General features: G+C 49.2%; 8 protein-coding genes across 8 annotated transcripts; 5 read left to right on the top strand and 3 right to left on the bottom strand.

Moving 5' to 3' along the window:
* Positions 1-148: 148 nt before the first annotated feature.
* On the bottom strand, positions 149-2,658 carry VFPPC_06824 (exonuclease VII small subunit domain-containing protein; the record flags this gene model as incomplete). Its single annotated transcript, XM_018285793.1, has 4 exons — positions 149-361; positions 428-1,788; positions 1,859-2,343; positions 2,399-2,658. The coding sequence occupies 4 exons, from the start codon at positions 2,656-2,658 to the stop codon at positions 149-151; spliced, it is 2,319 nt and encodes a 772-aa protein (XP_018138602.1).
* A 952-nt stretch (positions 2,659-3,610) lies between these two features.
* On the top strand, positions 3,611-4,793 carry VFPPC_06825 (hypothetical protein; the record flags this gene model as incomplete). The annotated part of the gene is made up of 2 exons (XM_018285794.1): positions 3,611-4,207; positions 4,284-4,793. 2 exons carry the CDS (start codon positions 3,611-3,613, stop codon positions 4,791-4,793), a joined length of 1,107 nt encoding a protein of 368 aa, XP_018138603.1.
* Positions 4,794-5,825: 1,032 nt separating this feature from the next.
* On the bottom strand, positions 5,826-7,333 carry VFPPC_14123 (hypothetical protein; the record flags this gene model as incomplete). The annotated part of the gene is made up of 8 exons (XM_018291893.1): positions 5,826-5,835; positions 5,891-5,962; positions 6,039-6,102; positions 6,162-6,387; positions 6,442-6,653; positions 6,736-6,821; positions 6,885-7,098; positions 7,159-7,333. 8 exons carry the CDS (start codon positions 7,331-7,333, stop codon positions 5,826-5,828), a joined length of 1,059 nt encoding a protein of 352 aa, XP_018138604.1.
* Positions 7,334-9,596: 2,263 nt separating this feature from the next.
* On the bottom strand, positions 9,597-9,953 carry VFPPC_18194 (hypothetical protein; the record flags this gene model as incomplete). Its single annotated transcript, XM_022429844.1, has 1 exon — positions 9,597-9,953. The coding sequence occupies one exon, from the start codon at positions 9,951-9,953 to the stop codon at positions 9,597-9,599; it is 357 nt and encodes a 118-aa protein (XP_022285121.1).
* Positions 9,954-11,134: 1,181 nt separating this feature from the next.
* VFPPC_06827 (zinc-binding oxidoreductase) lies at positions 11,135-12,100 on the top strand (the record flags this gene model as incomplete). The annotated part of the gene is made up of 1 exon (XM_018285796.1): positions 11,135-12,100. The coding sequence occupies one exon, from the start codon at positions 11,135-11,137 to the stop codon at positions 12,098-12,100; it is 966 nt and encodes a 321-aa protein (XP_018138606.1).
* Positions 12,101-14,555: 2,455 nt separating this feature from the next.
* VFPPC_14124 (protein phosphatase regulatory subunit Gac1) lies at positions 14,556-15,725 on the top strand (the record flags this gene model as incomplete). The annotated part of the gene is made up of 2 exons (XM_018291894.1): positions 14,556-14,618; positions 14,667-15,725. The coding sequence occupies 2 exons, from the start codon at positions 14,556-14,558 to the stop codon at positions 15,723-15,725; spliced, it is 1,122 nt and encodes a 373-aa protein (XP_018138607.1).
* A 1,220-nt stretch (positions 15,726-16,945) lies between these two features.
* VFPPC_06828 (pyruvate decarboxylase) lies at positions 16,946-18,670 on the top strand (the record flags this gene model as incomplete). Its single annotated transcript, XM_018285797.1, has 1 exon — positions 16,946-18,670. One exon carries the CDS (start codon positions 16,946-16,948, stop codon positions 18,668-18,670), a length of 1,725 nt encoding a protein of 574 aa, XP_018138608.1.
* Positions 18,671-19,175: 505 nt separating this feature from the next.
* VFPPC_06830 (GMP synthase) lies at positions 19,176-20,054 on the top strand (the record flags this gene model as incomplete). The annotated part of the gene is made up of 2 exons (XM_018285798.1): positions 19,176-19,437; positions 19,549-20,054. The coding sequence occupies 2 exons, from the start codon at positions 19,176-19,178 to the stop codon at positions 20,052-20,054; spliced, it is 768 nt and encodes a 255-aa protein (XP_018138609.1).
* Between the last annotated feature and the right edge of the window lie 7 nt (positions 20,055-20,061).

The raw sequence follows: 20,061 nt of genomic DNA, 5'->3' as shown, positions 1-20,061 counted from the left end.
ATGTACTGTGTAGTATTTAAATGCAGCTATCTATTGCAACGTGTAGGAAGTCGCGGGAAACGAAAATGAAGTTGATGCCATTGTGGAATATTTTCCTTCGCAGACATCGTGGCTGCCTGGCGGCTTGGTGCCTCCGCCCCCAAGTCCGTCACATGTCAAAAGCAGCATCGGCATTCACCTCAATGCGCATACCGGTAGGCAAGTTATCCTTGACAGCATCTTGGATCATCTCACCACCGCTTCTCATAGCCTGGATGATGCCAGCCGCAGGCATCGGCACGCCAACCTTGTGAAGCATATCGGTCTGCTCGGCGATGGCGTCGATACGGTCTTGCAAACCGTTGGAGATTTCTTGTTGTTTCTGCAAGTCATTAGCATTCGACTGTGCACAAATTGGAAGTATGACTGCAAAGAGAAGTTAACTCACCTGTTCAACAATTTGGTTGATAGCCTTGTGGGCCTTGTCTGTGAAGGCGTTCAAAGCGTCACGCTTGGGGCCAATCTCTTCCGCCGTCTTGGTGACCTTGCTCAAGTCCGTGAGAAGGTCTAAGCCGGGGTTGATGTACTGGGCGTGCACGTTGGTGTACATCTGGCAGATCATCTGTAACAGGTCAAAGTACGCCTTGATCTGCAAGGTAGAGATGTAAATGGTCTCGATGTCGAGGTTGTTGAGCTTCAGGATACCCCTCTGAGCGGCCTCCTGCCCAATAGCAGTGGCATCGACATCAAAGTTCTTGACCTTTGTGTCGATAATGACCTTGACCATGGTGGACAAGGCGTTGAAGAAGGTGGTGAGCTTGCTGATTTGAACCTTCAACTCCACGAGGATGCCAATGCAGTCGATGAGAATTTCCTTGACACGCTCCAAGGCGGCGCCTGCAATCTCCAGGCCCTTGAGTTTAGTCTGAATTCCAGTGAGTCTCTTTTGAACCTCGGCTGCATTCTCAACAGCTTTGGAGTAATTGGCTTGAGCGGTCTCGAGAGCCTTTTGGTTCAGCGCAAGCTTCTCGGTCGCGGTGTTGAGAGCTGCGGTCACGGCGCTGTTGTCGTTTTTGGGTGGCGCCATGGAGATGTTGTTTAGCTTGGGGGCATTGGATGAAGCACCGGGGAAGGACTTGGCTGTCGCCTCAAGCTTAGTGACGGTTAGCTTGGCATTGGTAATGGCCTCTTGCCATTTCTTGATCATCGCAGGATCAGTCTTGGCGGAACTGAGCTTTTGCTGGTTGGCGACCTCCTTCTTGATTTCCTCTACGATGGCAATGCTGGCATCGAAAGCTGCTCCAAGCTCGGTACTGGGCTCAGTAGCACCGAGACTAGCAGACTTCTGCTGCATCTTCAGGTTGCTGAGAAGCCAGGTCAATCCCTGAGTACCATCACTTCCTGCCGTGGTCGAAGCCGTATCCTTGAACTTGGACCAATCTGGAGAGTTCTCAGGACCGGAAGTGAGGTACGTCAAGAGAGTGGTCATGAATGGTGCGAGGAGAGGAGCAGCAACGTAGGCAGGATCAGTTTGGGGTGTGGCATCGGGGAATTGGAGAGTTGCGGTTTGGGTTGCGGTCTGGGCTCCGTTATGATTTGCACTTCCGCCGAGAAGAGCCTTTGCTGCAATAGGAGCACCAGGGGCATTCAAGGCACCCTCACGGCCGATCTGACCTAGAGCTCCTACGAGACCACCAACTGCAGACATGGGGTTGGCGCCGTTGATGATGGCCGGGAGGGCCTGGGCAATCATACTGGGGCCAGCGGAAGTGATTGCAGTTAGAGCACCCATGGCACAAGTTTCCCAAGCTGTTTCACACATCGTTGTTAGCATCGTGAAGAGTGACCACTTCGATCTCGAAACAGTTTGCAAACGTACCGGAAGGGACCGCATCGTTGGCGGCTTGGAAGGCCTTCTCCTGCTTCGCCAGCGACTTCTTCATGTCCTCGGCAGCCTTGTCAGACTTCTCAAGCTCTTTGTTCGTGTAACTGGCTTCAATCTCAGCTTGGAGCTTGGCCGAAATATTATCCTGGGCCTCCTGCTCAGTCGTGCCATGCTTCTGGACCGAAGCTTGGTGGAACTCGGAAACGGACAAGAGCCAAGTGTCGAAAGCCTTCTCAGTGTCCTGAGCGTAAGTCAAGCAATTGGTCGACATTCTGCGGAGCTTAACCAGCTCATTGGTGAGATTTCTCTGCGTGTCTGGCAGGCTCTGGATAGCCTTGACGGTGCGGCTGACCGTCTCGATGAGCTCACCGGAAGTTCCTGCGATAGCGGACATGTTTGAACCGGCGATTCTGAAGGCCTTGTCTCCTTCGCCAGCGACATAAACAAGGCAAGCTCTGAGTGTGGGTTTGGCAGCAACCCTGAGGACGTCATGTTAGCAGTTGTAATTATGAAGAGCATTTGATGAGCACTGACCGGAGATACTTGAATCCTTCTTTGGGAACGGCATCGGCGAGACTGATGGCTGCTGCTTCAGGAGAAGCGGCCGCAACATGGCACGCGCCAACTAAAGTGATGGCGGTGGGCGCTGCAGAGAGCAATTCGTTCCAATTGTACTGGAACAGAAGTGATTCTCTGACCTCTTGCGTGAATTGAGCACCAGCTTTACCGCCATGTGTCTTCTTCAAGACAGCCTGCTGGGCTGCCTCAACTTTGGCAAGATCTTCAGCCGACATGTTGTTGGAAAAAGGTTGTGTTTGGAGGATGATGCGGGAGTTTGTCTGGCGAATTGCGAGTTGTGAAGTGAATGATGGAGATGATTGTAGTGATTTTGACAAAAATGTGAAGACTATATTGATGTTTAAATATTGCTATAATACATTTAGACTTGATCATCATGACTTTCATTGTCTGGAGTTGTTCTACGGGCAAAATGCTCCCGCTCAAATCGATAAATGCCACTCAGCCAGCCACTCCCGAGACCCTAGCTGGTTCCAGAAGTGAAGGGACCTGAGCTAGAATGAAATCGGTGCCGGCCCGCGTGGAGATGGTGCGGGAGTCCCGGTGGCGCAATCCAATTTTGGTCCATGGAGTCAAGATATTGGTGAGTATTTGCGCCACGACGCGTGCTAGTGAAACATGAGCGCCATGAGTTCGTCACACAACGGTCGCGCCCAGTCTGAGCCCCAGATCAGCTCAAGGCCCGGACCGCGGGCTATGCCTCCATCTAGCTCAGTTGACAATGGGATATATTGACTTCTCAAATACGCCACTTTTCTGCTGTGCCCATCTGAGCTTCTGATGGCAATTGGCCCATTCAACTACTCGATAGCTCCATCTTAGCCGGAGCTGAACTTTCACTTCACCAACATGGGCATATCACGCTGCGTTACTCGTCACCGTCACAGATAGTAGTACCAAAACTATTTATACAATATGTCGTCGAGACTCAATATGTCTCAGTTTAACATCATAGCGCTGGCTGGGGTTGCGGATATTATTGCCGCTGAATCGAGTTACTCAGTTGCCGGTATTGTCTTGGCAAGAAAGTATCGTTCGTTCTTCTGAAGTAACTATAGTATTGTGACACCCCGTCGACTTGTCCGGAAATCTATGCAAGTTTCGACATACTCTAATCAAGTTTACCCCGTACCACCAATATCATCTGTTCAATTGTTCCTACACCAAATGGCTGCGTGGACTGGTCCTGTTCCAATGGGTTTGGAGGAGATCATCGCACAAATTCGTTCAGCACAAGAGGAAAAGATGACATACATTGACCCAAATTCTTTTCAGAAGTATTCCAACGAAGTTGCAACACTCAAACATGAAGTAGACACGTTTGCTGTTCGATTCAAAAACCAGATCGAGGAAGACGAACGCATTGTGTTTAAAGCTTCTTCTGATCGTAATGTTGCAAATGACGCTGCCTTTGAGTCCTTGGACGTCTTGGTTGGCGAGCTAGTCATTATCCAGGATGGCGATGAGGCCGTTGGCAAGGATGCTCTGCCCCATCTACCCACCGTGGTTGACCTCTTTCGTCGCCTGTCAAAGACTTGTGAAGGAGCAGTGGATAGAATGGGGCAGGAGTTTGTCGACACCACGCAATACGGCGGAGAGAATCGGCAGCTACAGGACAGACTTCAGGATCTACTGAATCAGATCAATGGAGACCTGAGTGGCGAGAAAGAATCACTGCAACGAGCTACTACGTGGCGCATGACCTGCGGAGAAAATTTCACTACCGCCGAGAACCAGTTGAACGACGCGAGGGCCAAGAAAGACGTAAGATTCCCTCCAATCCCCTGACGTGGAAGCACAGTTTTGGAAGGCATTCTGGCTGACGGCACACGAATCATAGGGATGGTATGAAGTTAGTGCCTTCTTTGGGGGTGGTGGTGCAATTGACGAGCAAGTAAAGACCAATGAACGGAACGCAGAGGGCTGCCAAAGCACATACTGGGAAGCGAGAAAGAGTGAAAAGTATGCAGAGGGCATGGTGCGGCACCTTCAATCTCTGAAACCAACCGTTGAAGAGCAACACGCACGTTTGGTCAACCTGTTCTGGTCCATGAATGCCGAATATGAGAAGATTTTGAACGGCAGAAAGATAGACGAACGAACTTGGGTCGCTACTCGCACCCTGGAATATCACGTTTGCACAAATGATGTGGACACTTCTCGTGATGATATCTTGCGACACGTCATACAGCTTATTCACACTACGGTAGATCAGGTTGATGATGATGAGGACGTGCAGCGATTCAAGAAAAGCATCGAGAATCGTCTGCTTGCTGCTTTGGGAAGTGAGAAGGTGGACGAGTTGACAAGGGAGAAGAAACACCTTCCGATTGAAGGCGTAGACTTTTAGTTGGTGTTGTAGCTAGGTGCGAGATGGTGTGCTGGTGGTTTGCCTAGGTTGGTTACTTCAGTCGTCATACAAGGTACAACACATCTCCCATCTTCGCGTCCTTGTACATAGACTTGGGAAGGGGATGATATCAAGCGGAGTTGGATTTGTTTCGTATTGTAGTTAACCAAGTGAAAGTGGGGTGTATTCTGTGTATAGAAAGACTCTGTTTTCACGTCACCAATTACTTCACCCGGCATAGGCAAGTCCAAAACCTCGTAGCAATGTCCGTATTCTCCGGTCCGTCGTTGGTTCCGTTGCGGAAGAACATGTATAAGCGCTAGCCGTACCAAACAATCGAAGGAAAACATGCTGAAATACCCAAGCAATTCAAGTACTCGAATCTCGGTGTTCTTGCACGAACAGCAGTGCTAAATGCTCCTCTGCATGAAAGGTAAGACGTGGATGGTACGAATCGTAGCTCATCTCAGCTCAGTACGTTTACGTGGGGCAAAGGGTTCCTCACAAAGGAACATAGGAACCCTCCAGGATTTGGAACGCCTTACGCGAGGTCGCCACTGGGAGATGTGTTATTAGAAGTCGCAAATGCCGTTCCTTTGGGATGATACTGGACAGTACTAGACCATATAAATGTCACCTCTTCATGCAGATTTGAGCAGCTATCTCATACGAGTATTATAGCTGCAACTGTACATATAGGTAGAAAGAGCAAACTAGGGGAATTTGAATGCAATGAAAGTCAAACTGCCTCATTACTTTCGTTGTTCAAATGAGCAGGAACCCTGCGCAAATCAGTATTACTCCCAAGTTGGAAAATCTGACGAAAAAAATCGGGGAGAGTGTGAGAGGCGAACATGTTTCTTGAGCCATAACATTCTATTGTATGCTATTCTAGTTATGATAAATATAAGGTCTTCGTATATCCTGTATGCAGCGGAACCGATTGGGCAACCGTATTCAGCCGATGGCATAATGTCATAACTCATCCTTTCAAACGCTGGAAAATGCAAACCCAGCATAAGTTTAACCCAATCAGACAACACTAGATATTTGTTAGATCAACTGAAAGAAATAGGACATAATAATATCTAACTTACTTGTAAGCGACGTCCCGTCCAAAGAAGGAAATTCCGCACGAGATATAGGCCATATTTACAGGGCTATATGTGCTAGATTACAACAAATGTTAGCGGTTATAATGGCAAGGGTTATTGCCCTCTCGGCGGTTGAAAGGAAAATACATACATCGCGCAGCGGTATAAGCCATTAGTGTCTTGGACGAGAAAGAATGACCTGCATTGAGAGTCGCCTGATTTCGGTCACAGTTAGTATCTCTCCAGCTATTCCCACTTCCAATGGAAAACTTACGGTTACAGTAGCATGCACACTGTTGTTGACCGTCCTGCCAGGTAGCAGAGTTATAGGCGAAGAATTGTTGGTAGTTACCGATGCCGCATCCGGAGGTGGGAAATCCGGTCACCTGTTGGTAGTTCTTGCTGTTGGAAACGGTTGCAGTCTGGACAGCAACTGTTGTTACCGTCTTGGTACCGGTATTGGTAATGGTGACCGTAGCTGTGACTGGGTCGAGAGTATTCTTGAACCAAGTTAGTTGTGTGTGCCTGTGATGAAAGGGCGGTGGCGTACTTACGCTGACGTAGGCTGTGATGGTGGTAGGTACATGTGTAGTGAGAGATTCAACGACCGTCGCATCTTGTGTAGTTACGGTAGTGAGAATTGTCGACGTCGATGTTGTTGTGGATTGCTGTACAGAAGTCACAGTGACGGTTTTGGTCACAGTCGGGGCGGCAACGTAGCAGCTGCAGGCGTCCTCGATCAAGTTTCGGGCGAAGTTTTTAAGCGCTGAGATGTGTGAAATTAGAATCTAGGCCTGGTGACTTTACTTGTGGAGTTGACAAGAATATGGCAACAAAAGACAACTCACCACTCAATCCTCCGCGGGCCTCGACAACTGCTGGTGAGGTAGGGTTGGGATCACGCTTCATGACTCCATTACCAGTGCATACCGTGCTATACTTCTGTTAATATTTCTTTGAAGTTCTTGCCATCCATGTAAAGACTTGTGGAGCTCACCTGGTCGTGGTACTGGTGCTGGTGACAGTCGAAGTTATTGTTGCCAAGGCAGTAGCGGTAGCAGTCACCGGGTCTGGAGTAATGGTCACAGTGTCGGAAACCGTTTCAGTGTCAATGATGATTTCCACGGCTGTCAAACTGGCTGTTTGATGAACCAGAACCGTGGATGTAGCCAACGCAGAGTCCGTCGTGATGGAAGTCGATGTTGCAGTGACTGCGAAACGTTAACTGTTAGTTAGTTCTGGTGACAAATTTGGAGACCCTCAATGCCCACCTGTTGCCGTCTTAGTCTGGGGGGTCATGATCTGGGAGCAAAAGGCGGAAGCTTTCTCAATTTTCAAAATTTTCACAATCTCTTTGAGGGCCACGTTGTTGCAGAAGTCTGGCTTAGAACCGATGACTCCGGCGTCGGCCACGGCCACAAGGCCAGCGAGAATAGAGAACCGCATTGTAAATTGTTGACAAGACGCTGTTGCTGGAGAACTGGGGGTTGAGGACTGATGTCTGGTAGATTGCTTCTCATGCTCGACAACCCCATGGTCAAGACTCTCATATTTATCTACTTTTTTCCACGGAGCAGCCAGCAGTTCATCGTCTCTATCCAACTCGACCGGGTCGACATATCGGTGAGTTGCGAATATTGATGCGTGAGTGCTCACATTGAGGCTTCAGCCTCACCGTTTCGATTCTAGATTGTGTAGATCTCGTGCCCCTGGCCAAATTGAGGCACCCAGCCAAGTCGAGGCTCCCCATTCCAGTGCTAAAAAAGCCATTTGCGTGTGCCGGGCCTAGCGTGCCGCACGCCACCAAAAATATTGAACCTCTAGAACGTGGTAGTTCGCGGGCTAGTTGCCAAATTGAGCGCAATCCACCCAAATTGAGACATCGAGGGCGGCCTGACTGGGCTTAAACCAGACGGAACAGGCGCATGGTTCATGACTTCAGCCCTGCTCAGTAGTTCTTTTATGTCCGTCATTCTTTTTTGCTTTTTTTTTTTTTTTTTGGCTCCCATGACTTGGCCGCTCTACCCGCGTGGCTTGAACCACACGATGCGGGAACCAAACCTCATCTGTTGTCTATCCCTCATAAGGGTTTGCGGTGCAATTGCTCCGGGTTGATGTCATGCGTATCAACTAATAGTTTCGTTTAGATCTTGTGGTTGTGCAAACTGCACCGTTTTGTTTCAAGCCACCCGTTCGGCGTACTAAAAGCCAGTTGACCTCAGCTGTTATGGTGCCAACTCCTCACGGGTAGTGCCGCTGTGCACTGGGACTCAACGATTCAAATGGCAGTGTAGTTATCGCACTAGTAATATGTTGACACTAATTATACCTTGTGACAGCAGCAGTGTGTTGTGAGTTGCGGGGAACTCCATAAGACAACCAACTCAGAAGTAGGACTCCCAGCCAGAGTCTCAGCACGTGGCCTTCGTTTCCGCTTTTCTTCAAAGGAACGAGCTGGCTTAAGCATTTGCGTCACTAATACCAAGCTTTGTTTTGGCGGCATGAGAAAGGCTGAGCTTAGCCCAGAAATATGGGGGGAATATTAGCCTGGCAACTCCAAATCATGACAAGCAATGAGTGGATTCTCGAGCCAAAACTCATTGAATAAGGTGGAAAGACCGCATTCAGAGTAAGGATAAGACGTCCCCAAATTTTCAGCCCATAAGTCAATACTTGTTGTCAAATTCCAACAGCCTGGATACTAGACGCTGTTGGGTTAGTTCCTACCAAGGCTAGTAGGGTCCTTGCAGGCAATGCGGGCGCACATGGCACCATATTGTTCGGGGATATACGTGGTTTAATGCGTGCGTTAGCTTAATAGCAACAACATTAGTTTGTACGCAAACACTAACCCCTAAGAAGCTAAGGCAAGGCAGGGATTATTACTCACAGCGCCAAAATGATCTGTCATGCCTGCTGCGGAGTCCAAGGATGAAGGGTTCCGATTTCTGTGCACAGAAGTCTAGATGAGCCCCAACAACTTGGCAGGAAGGCCCGGTATCAGAGTATTAAGAGGGGCCACCAATATTTAGCAGACATTATGTGATTCACTTGTCAAATCGAGCGATAAACCACTACAGTTTAGCTGTGGAGTTCTGTTTGTATCCCCTTGTAACCCATCTTTATGCTACTACTTAGCGGTCAACCATGAGTCCTCGTCAATCCTCAGCCAGCAGACCCAAGGGTCCATAACAACATATACATGTGCTACGTTGGTACATTATAGGGCCAGAAATAAAATGGTCCACGCGTGCGAGCAATACAAAACATATATAAATGTAAGAAACATCAACGAGAAAGACAATAGCAAGGAGACGATTGGTGTTACGAGTTCAGATTGTGTCAGTTGGTGGGAAGTCTAGCATGCCCACACACAGGATATAGACGGTGAGTCTCTAGCATTGGGAAGTAAATATTGGTAATAGCTTTGCCCGATTGTGCTCGCGCTACATGACCTGGCAGAGGGATCAGCGCAGGGGATCAGCGCCTCCCAAGCTACCATAGACATAGTTGATGGTAACAAAAACAAGGTGGCAGTTCACGAGCCGTTAGGTTGCACTTGGGGAATGGGTTAGAGATGAATCTGGTATTTAGTACAGTCACTACAGTTTGTATAAGATTATACGCAGTACTCTTGATATTGCTTGAGACTAAGTACTAGGAGCTATCTCGGGGGGGTTTAAGTGTTTCCGTGTGTTTTGTGTTTCTCCTATAACAATGCACGTAGTATTGATGAGCCAGACACTCCCAAACCCAAGTAACTCTGTGAAGTGTCGCTACGATGGTATTTAGATCGTCTGCTCCTGGAGGGTGAAGAGAGAAACACTTGGCTTCTTTGACATGCGCACCCCAGAAAGCGCACTACCGCCTTGAATGAGTTCCACAAAGGGTACGCCAAGAGGTAGACTTGTCGGCTCATCGAGTTATCAATTCCACGGATGATGTTGACATAGGTAATGAGGTGCTTAGCATAGTTGGGCCATCTTTCTATTTCGTTGAGCCTTTCCTCCGTGCTTGCTGTTCGGTTTAAGCATGGTGGGTTCCAGAAGCCTGCTTCAAGAAACATCACCGAACTAAAAACGAACAATTTGTATGTTGCGAGCATTCTAGACGCATAAGAGATGTCTTCTCAACTGCTGTCTGCTGGCTGTGCGGCAGGTTTGGTAGCAGAAGATTTCTGGGCGGCGGCGGCCATGACTGCTGCAGAAGCATCCCGCAGATCCTTGGCTGCGGCGGCGTACTCCTCGGCTATCTCTCGCTTCCTAGCATTCGAAATGGAGAAATCTGACTTGGCGGCCTGACGGATGGCCGAGATCTCGTCAAATTTTGCCTGGTAATCTGCGACGCTGAGCATGGTGTTCAGTGGTCAAATTGGCAAGAGCAGGAAATGGTGATTGAGGTGTGAAAGGAATTGTGTGAGTTGGAAGACATCCAGAAGGCGATTGACTCTTTGGGTTGTAAATTTGTGGAGCCCTGCGCCAGCATTGTCCAACCAGGTTACATATACGCTGCCGGAATCAGGCAACCACCAGTTGGTCGTTTGATGAGGAGAACAAAAAGTTAGGTTCTCGGGACATCTCTTCTTCGGGTGAATCTCTTTCAGCTCGTTGGGCAGACAACTGTATTGGAAACGATCAAGAACTTTGCCAGGAGTGCATCGTTTCGACGACGACAGTATCTCAAGCTTCCAATCGGTAGCTGCGCTCACCATCATGTCTAGATCAAACTCCGATATATCCGTAGAGCTACTTCTCCTTACCAAACCCAGAATCACGCGACGTGCACCCATCCCACCCGAACCGCCGATTCTTTCAACTTATATAATAAGGGCAATAGGTCGAATAATAATTACAACAGTGACGGCTAATGAAAGCCGCACTTAGGCCGCTTACCAATTCACCCTCTATCTTCGTTTGAACTTAATGTATCCGAAAGTCCAGTACGGTCCCACTGCGGGAACCAGATGCCGGCAAGGGAAACGCGGAGAGCGGCTTTTCAAGAGCACCAGAAAGTTTAAATGACACACCATTTGTCAGCGCATAAACTCCATGTCCCAGTATCGCCCATCTCCCTGGTCAGGGAATGACATCGCGCCCTATTGACGTCAACGAGTGCTTCAAATGCCGAAGAGCCTGAGAATAAAACAGCAGCTTCAATCTAGAGGGATAATATATTAAACCTCGGCCGTGAATACAGACCACTACCACCATAGTCCCCTACAAATTTCGACGATTGTAAACCATCGCCATGGCTACAATGAGAGCAGTTGTCATTCGAGAAGCAGGTGGCCCAGAGGTCTTGAAGATAGAGGAACGCCGTATCCCAACGCCACAGCCCGGTCAAGTCCTCATCCGCATCAAAGCCTTCGGCCTTAACCGCTCTGAGCTATTCACACGACAAGGCCACTCTCCCAATGTCTCATTCCCCCGCGTTCTCGGAATCGAAGCCTCGGGTGTAGTTGAGGCATGCCCGGGCGGCGAACTCCCCAAAGGCGCCGTCGTCGTCACTGCAATGGGAGGCTTGGGCCGGGATTTTGACGGCGGATATGCAGAGTACACTTGTGTACCCGTGCAAAACGTCCAGAAAATTGAGACTGAGCTTCCTTGGGAAACGCTCGGTGCTATTCCTGAGATGCTGCAGACGGCGTGGGGCTCCTTGTTCATCGCATTGCGGCTGTCCAAGAGCGATCGTGTACTCATTCGTGGCGGCACGACCTCCGTGGGTTTGGCTGCCGCTGCGATAGCCAAGGATCTCGGTTGTTACGTAGCGGCAACTACTCGGAAGAAGGAAAGCGAAACTCTATTACTGCGCAACGGCGCCGATGAGGTAATAATTGACGACGGGGACATTGCCAAGATCGTGTCGAAGAAATTTGACAAGGTGCTGGATCTCATCGGGACAACAACGCTCAAGGACTCACTTTTGTGTGTGAAGCGAGGTGGATCTGTTTGTATGGTGGGCATCGTTGGGGGACAATGGACTTTCAGTGACTTTTCGCCAATGGCCTCCATACCAACTGGTGTTAATTTGACGGCTTACAGCGGCGGCCAGGAGGAGTTTGCGGCCACGCCACTGGAAAAGCTTGCGCAGCAGATCAAGGACGGGAAGCTAAGTGTCCAGATTGGCAAGGTTTTTAAGATGGATGATATCGTGGAAGCTCATCGGACTATGGACAATAACACGGCCGGCGGGAAAATAGTTGTTTTGACATAGACAGGGACATATTTCATGCTCTACTCGAAGCTGGGGCTATGATGTGAGGGATAATAGGTAGACTAGTAATGGATTTGAGTCGTATATTTCGTTCCTAATGTTTAATGGGCCGTTGTTATACTTCTAGTCCAAAAAGTCAGTCTCTAACACCAACAGATGGCCTCAGATGAGCCAGGTCTCAACATTGCGTTGCACCTCGTGTTCTTCATCTTCACTCAATGTTGGCACAGGCTCTCCCTGAGACACGGTATCAGTTTTCCATTCGCATCACTTCTTTAAAGGCGTCCATCCTCAAACTTAACTTCATGTCAATATCACGAGTTCGTCTTCAAGTAGCCCTCTGCCGGACATAGCTCGGAAACCATATCAGCTGTTCACTTCGACATTATACTCTCAGATGGCAACCTGTGGCATCATTTCAATTCACACCAAACCTGACTTTAACTTTTCGCCTATTCCATCGCAAAGCTCATGTGATCAATTCAAGCCCAACAAAAGTGAGTGGACAAGCACCAAGTGGCGTTGACATCCGCGTAATGTTGACGTGACCACTCATCTCGTAACCAAATGCTACCTTACGACACAGCTGCCACAAGAGACAGACAGGTACTCAAGAAAAGGTCTCTAGAATCGTCTTTTAAAATCTTTCAATAGCTGTTAGACGCAAAACTTACTCTAACAATTTTCACAATCTATAGGTCCGAGCGGCAAACGAACCAATCTCCGCAGCTCATCCTAGTCCAACCCATCCCCTAGTGCAAACTAGCCGAAGAACATGGTTCTTCATCAGGAAGTTCACCTCACTAGCATCCAATTACCGCGTGGAAAAGATTGCAGCGCCACCGGTCGGCCACGCCAGGGCTCATCGACTGACGATGATACAATGGCGTTGCCCATGCCATGCGTACCGTCAACACCAGGGTCATTGGTGTAAGGGCAACACGTGCGGCAACGCCCAATGTCCCACTTTGCAATCTATCGAGGCTTGGCCGTAGAACTGACGCCTTGGTCGAAAGATGCATCAATCGAGTTTTAGTCTCCCATTCCAAGCCATCTTTTCAATCTGCCCATGGGCGATCCGGCTGGTCCGCCGAACCCTAAGCTTCCCGGGGAGCTCCGCTTTCATCCGTTGGAGCCGGCAAACCTAGTTGACTCGGGTTGCGAGACAAATTTGTAACAGTTTACAAAGAATGAATGGAAAATGATGTAGATGTGTAGCAATTTCCTATTTTGTGCTAATAACGCCTGTGTTGCACTGGGCTGGCGGAAAACGCGTCCAGCGCCAAAGTGAACCCCAACCTCCATTTTGAGTCCGTCCTCCGTGTAATTCCAATTGAACGCCGTCCAGATGCCCGCCCCTCCAATTCATTCTCGGTCACCCCTTTGTCAACTTCTTCTCTTCAGTAAACCCTGGTGCCTCCGTCATACTGCACATCACGCTATGCAGCCGATGTTTCATGTCCTCCATGCTGAAATGCGCCTCATGCTGGCTTCTGGGCTGCCAGCCCTCCGTGCATGTCATGGCCAATGCATAGGCATGGCTTCTTGGGGTGCGTGCCCCATCTGTTTTTCGGCAGCCATTCTCCGAGGTTGCTTTTTGCTTTGTAGTTGTGTGAGCTTGAGCGGCTGTTTGGCTGTTTGTGCTCAATTTGTTGTTGTAGAGATTTTTGTTGTTCATTGTGTCTGGAGCAGGTTAGTCTTGTTCAAGGTGTCGATTGCCATTGAAAGTAAACACGTACAATTGTTTGTGTAAGAGTTGTATCACTTAAAGTCTTGGCATTTTTCACCTGATTACAGACCGCTTCAAGATGCATTATATATTTATTCATTTAGAATTTTCCAGTTCAAATCATAATCACAATCACGATACTTCTGGAGGCAAACTGTGTCTTCCGCTAAGTGGGAGCAGGTGCGGAAGACGGGAACACTCTGCCAAGCCATTTCACCCAGCCATGTCAGCTCAGCCATTACAGAGATGCCAATGCTACCGTAAAATACCGTGGGAGATAGGTGTCAGGCCATCAAACTTCAAGCGCGGTGGGGTGATAATGTCATGATGTCCCCTTGTGGCGCCCAGTCATTAGTGTTGGCCAGCGCCACAGATTGGCAGACTAGCAAGATTCTCGACGGGAATGCTACGACTTTTCCGTGTGCCAAATTAGAGTTGGGATATCGGCCAACGGATATGTGTGGACGTTGTGAATGGCCAAAACAATTGGCTATCAGATTGGGAATCTTGTTAGCCGCAGGACGGTTGTGTAGGATTTGTCCTCGTACTGGGGGCGATAAAACAGAGGCTGTCCCCAACAGACCTCAGATTCGGCTGCACGGCGTGGTCATTTAGTTGACTGCACAATGACTTCCTTCACCACATATATAACATTGGCAAATCACCATACATACCATACATCCTACTATTGAAGGATCAATATCACCATAACTCTTTTTCTCTGCAATGCCATACACACAACCTAGTTCACAACTAGCACAAGTGACGGGCAAAGCAAACGGAACCCAGGTAAGGGAAGCCCATCAAGTGGAGGTTCGAAGACTAACGGTATCATAGCACAAGTATGATGGGAAACTCCGCACTGAAAGGAGCTTGCCGCTCAATAAGCCTGCTTCCAGCGGGATCCGCACTTCACCTCGCAAGCCCGCAATGAAAGCTGCCGCTACTGCCATTTGCACAGCCAAAAAGCTTGTACGATTTAAAGATGACCTCGAGCACGTCAGAGTATTCCGGAAATCCGATTGCCCCGAGGCTGCGAACCAAGATACCCCCAACAGCCTCAGTGTTGTCAGCCAGCATCTCTCGGTGACTGTGACAGACTCATCGCCGCACCTCATCCGTCGTTTTGAAGGCAATAATTGTATCTTGAACAATTATAAACAGTCGCAAGTGGAGGAGCCTGTCATACAATTCAGAAACATCCGCATTTCCAGGGAGACAATGTCGGCAATTGGAGTTGTTACTGTCAAGAACTTGGCCTTTCAGAAGCACGTTTTTTGCCGTTTCACGTTGGACGGCTGGACGACTCAGTCTGATATTGCTGCTGAGTACGTGTATCCTGTCAGGCAGACAGACAGAAACAGTGCTCGAGATTCCTTTGTATTTTCCATCCCGATTTCGGATTATTGTCGGCTGGGGAACAACACCTTGGAGTTTTGTATTCGGTATTGTGTCAACGGACAAGAGTATTGGGCAAACAACGACTCCAACAATTTCGTCGTGTTCTTCAATGTCGATCGAGAAGAGGGAGGCCTTAATTTCGCGGAGGCGACACCAGAAGAGGCGTCGAATACAGCATACAACGAATTTGAGAAACCAGGTGACCTTCAAGAGAAACAAAAACATGTTACTCGATGCAGACTGAACAAAAGGGTCCCAGCAGCACCGACAGCACCATCGCATTGTACCCCCGACGAGCGCCTTCGCATTGGAGCTCTGGGCCGTCGCTACGACTTATCTGTGGCGCTTTCTACCCTTTGTCCGCCTCGCGGTACTTCTCTGAGGAGCCGGATAGTTCCGATAATGAGAACTGGTCCAATTGGAAACCACGGTGGTTTTATCCCACGGACAGCAAAGACATTTGGAGGTGTTTCTGCACCGGCGGTCATAAAGTGAAGGCACCCACAGGATGTTAAGGAACGAATGAACGGCATATACTTGAAATACTCAAAATACAGTCAAAAAAAGCAGCCCACCTGACTGACACGTGTCATGGACATCCCATAGATTTGGTTTCTCACTCTAGGCAGCGTTCGCACCAGAGTGTTGTGTGAATCAACTTTTTGAGGTTCATGAGGTACCCTGTAGCTTGATCGTCGGAAGAGGGCGAGGAAATCGACATTGCTGGTTGGTGTTTCCGGGACTCGCCCCACTCTCGGTCTCTGAGGGAAGGCGCCGGCGGGATGCAGGCATCCGGGTCTTGCAACTGGCGCGGAATTTTGGAAGGAACAGCCAACCATGGGAAAGGGAAATGGCAGGCTGGGCATTTGTACTCATGCATCATTGATCAATTAGATGAATGCTACTCCGTACTTTGTACCAGATATGTTACACAAATACAATAAAAATAGATACTACCAAATGCTTGGAGACCCAGCAGGTAGCTGACAGAGATTCGACCAGCAGCATTTATCCACTTCACAGACATTTACGGGTGCTCACCAGTGAGATGCACATCGCCCACACAGTCCTCAGTCCGAGGTCGGATATATGAAAGAAGTGGTCTTTATGTAAACAAACACTCGGCACCCCGCTCCGGCCATCAAGTCTCGTCAAATTTGTTTCGCTTCTGGACCGAGGCGGCCCACTAGCTCCGCCTCCGCACCAGATGCGACAAAGTAGTCGCATTGGCTGCGTGTTGGCCAACACTCGATGCATATTACGAAGCAAAGGCCATATTCAAAACCGAAAACCGATGCTGATGCATACAAGATGGCCGTGTCTATTCCCGAAGCCTCACACTGACCCTAGTGCTGATATTTGATGACAAGACATTGACATTACCTGCCATTGACGCCCTTGGATCTCTCCTTCCCCGGCTTTGACAATTCGACAGCCGAAAGTGGATCTTGATTGCACCTGAGCCAACCTATGGGCAACGGCTAAATTCCGAAATAGGCCCGCCGCAAGCCGGTGAACGGCTGCTCACTTGAAGGAGAGGGCACGGGGTAAGTGGGGCTCTTTATAAGTCGTCTCTCAGTAGTGCGTTTATGCGCATCTCAAACTTCTTACAACCACACATCTGCCCTTGGAAAACAGGAGGAAGCAGAAAACTGAAGTCACAGGAAGACAGCAACGTGAATTTAATTTCTTCTTTTTCTTTCTTCTTTCCCATCATGGCATCTGTCAAGCTTGCAGAGTATCTCTTCACTCGCTTACGCCAGCTTGGCGTCGAGTCGGTTCATGGTGTCCCCGGCGACTTCAATCTGACCATGCTCGACCATGTGGAGCCTGCAGGTCTCAATTGGGTTGGAAATGCCAACGAGCTCAACGCCGCATATGCTGCTGATGGATATTCCAGAATAAAGGGACTTGGCGCCATTGTTACCACATTTGGAGTGGGAGAGCTCTCTGCCATCAATGCCATTGCTGGCGCCTACTCCGAGTTTGCGCCTGTCGTTCACATCGTCGGCATCCCTGCTCGACAGACCCAGGACGCTCGGACCTTGATGCATCACACCTTGAATGATGGCGAATATAAGAGATTCTCCCAAATGCACGCCCACGTCACCATTGCACAGACTCGGCTTTGGGATCCCTTGACGAGTGCCCAGCAAGTCGACGACATCTTGGCCAAATGTCTGCTGCACTGTCGCCCCGTCTACATTGAGCTCCCTGTTGATATGGTTGATGCCTTTGTCTCTGCAGAGAGATTGCAGTCACCAATCGTCGTTCCGGAGCCACAGCCAACCGCCAACTTGGACGAGGTCCTTGCCAAGGTCATCAGCAAGATTGAAGCGGCCAAGCAACCCGTCATATACGTCGACGGAGAGAGCAGACCCCTCCGCATCGTAGACACGTTACAACAGTTCGTATCCAAGACGAAATGGCCAACTCTTACCTCGCCCTTTGGAAAGGGATTGATTGATGAGACCGAGCCCAGCTTTGTTGGCGTATACCAGGGACAATGGGGGGCCAAAGGTGTTCATGACTTTGTAAAGGAGACCGATTTGGCGCTATGCTTCGGTCCCCATTACAGTGGCACTAACACTTATATGTGGAACAGCATTCCTCAAAGCAAGGAGACCATTGAATTCACCACATCAGGCATCAAGATCGGGTCTGAACTCTATCGAGACGTGTCTGCTAAGCTGATTCTTTCACGACTCCTCAACGAACTTGACGTGTCAAAGATCAAGTCGTACAGCCCTTTGCCTGATTTACCCAAGTACGAACTCCTTGCACCCTCGTCAGCGCCGGCGGATGAGATTATCAAACAAGACAGAGTCTGGAAGATCCTAGGAAACCTTATCCAACCCGGCGACATTGTGATGGGAGAAACTGGCACGCCAGGATTTGGTGTTCGCGAGATGCCCATGCAAAAACATTGCCGTGTTTTCAGTCACGTCACCTGGTTGTCGATTGGTTACATGCTCCCGGCTGCTCAGGGCGCTTCCCTCGCACAAAAGGAGCTCATTGCTGCGTCTAAATGGCATGGAATCAAGAAAGCCAAGACTATTCTGTTCATTGGCGATGGCAGTTTCCAAATGACGGCACAGGAAATGTCAACCATGATCAAACACGACCTGGACGTCGTCATTGTACTGATTAATAACGACGGATATTCCATTGAGAGATTCATTCACGGCAGAAAACAGGGGTACAACGATGTGGCTAGATGGAGGTACTTGGAAGCACCAAGCTTCTTCGGTGCCTCGAAAGATACCTATACCGCATCCGCCAAGACGTGGGCTGAGCTGAAGACGATTATGGAAAATGACAAGGTGAACAATACTAAGGGTCTGTCTATGATTGAAGTCATTATGGAGAGAGAAGATGCTCCTCCGGGCCAGCTGCAAAAGGTCCTCGATATGCAGATCGAGCGGGAGCTCAAGAACTAAATAGTTAGCAGCCACGATTAGACGAGACGATGTGAACGACTGGCGGGGGATGGATGTTAATCAGGCAGAATAGATCTAATTAAGGTTAGAGAATAACCAATGAGCGAAAATTCGAGAACCTTTCCAATACTACTCCCGTGAAATAATGTTGCCGTGATCCACCACATGGAGCAACACCATCACCAAGCCATGCTGTGGGTCCACCGACGTCAGTTCGAACCACTTTATATCCGCAGTAATGGCTGCTTCAGGGCCTACGTTCCACTTATGCAGACTTTGATGCTTTTGTTCCCGGAAATTGACGTCAAGCCAAGTCTTTGGGCATCGACCCTTGAAGTACCACCCTTAACGACCGTAAACTGCGTAATCCGACTGGATGCCAAGACTGCATACGAATAGACTTATAATAAGCTTCCCTCCAACGGCTGCCACAATGTTCAGGCTCCTCCTGCTGCAACCATTACGCTCCATTTCCTCCAAGAAGGTACATTGACTCTAAGAAGACATGGCGCAGATTTTCAAACCCACCCCGGATAGTCCCAAGACCCGGCTCATGGTCCTAGAGACAGACAAACCTCACCCGGACACAGAGTCCGAGAAAGGATCATTTGGTGAAATTCTGCATCAACACTTCTCCAAAGCGGGAGCGGCTCACGATCCGCCTCTTGCTGTGGAAACAAATCAGATTTTCGTGGTGACTGAGCAGGGTGGTCGAATGCCCACAAAAGACGAATTTGATGGATACGATGGGATATTAATTACCGGGAGTATATATGACGCCCACGGAAATAATCCATGGATACTTGAACTCCTGGCTCTTCTCAAAGGCATGTGACAAACAAAGTCTCAGCAGAAATGTGACAACTAACACTCCTCAGATCTATGGTTATCCAAACCAGACTTCCACTTCACAGGCGTCTGTTTCGGCCACCAGCTCCTCTCCCGTCTTCTCGGAGGCACAGTCGCGCCATCTGCTTCCGGAGACTGGGAACTCGGCCACTGCCGCATCGACACCACTCCCACTGGACGACGGTTATTCCGCACACACGAAGACCACATCCACTTACACCAAATGCACCAAGATCAAGTCGTACAGCAACCTACACACGAGTCAGCAAAGGGAATGATACCCGATGAGGCAGAAATTGCCGTCTGGGGAAGTAGTCCGCATACCACTATCCAGGGACTATACATACCGAATAGACTGTTTACGACACAGGCTCACTTGGCGTTTGATGAGGACATGGTGAAGCGCCAGATACAGATGCGCGTTGACAAGGGCAGCATCCAGGACATAGAGCACGCGGACAGAGCGGCGGAGACGGCGCACTTGGAACACGATGGGGTGATTGTCGCGGGGGCAATTTTGAGATTATTCTCATAGTTTTATA

Source organism: Pochonia chlamydosporia (assembly GCF_001653235.2).
Source record: "Pochonia chlamydosporia 170 chromosome Unknown PCv3seq00008, whole genome shotgun sequence".
Classification (NCBI taxonomy): Eukaryota; Fungi; Ascomycota; class Sordariomycetes; order Hypocreales; family Clavicipitaceae; genus Pochonia; species Pochonia chlamydosporia.
The sequence above is the reverse complement of the archived record's forward strand: the minus strand, read 5'-3'. Positions and strand labels throughout refer to the sequence as shown.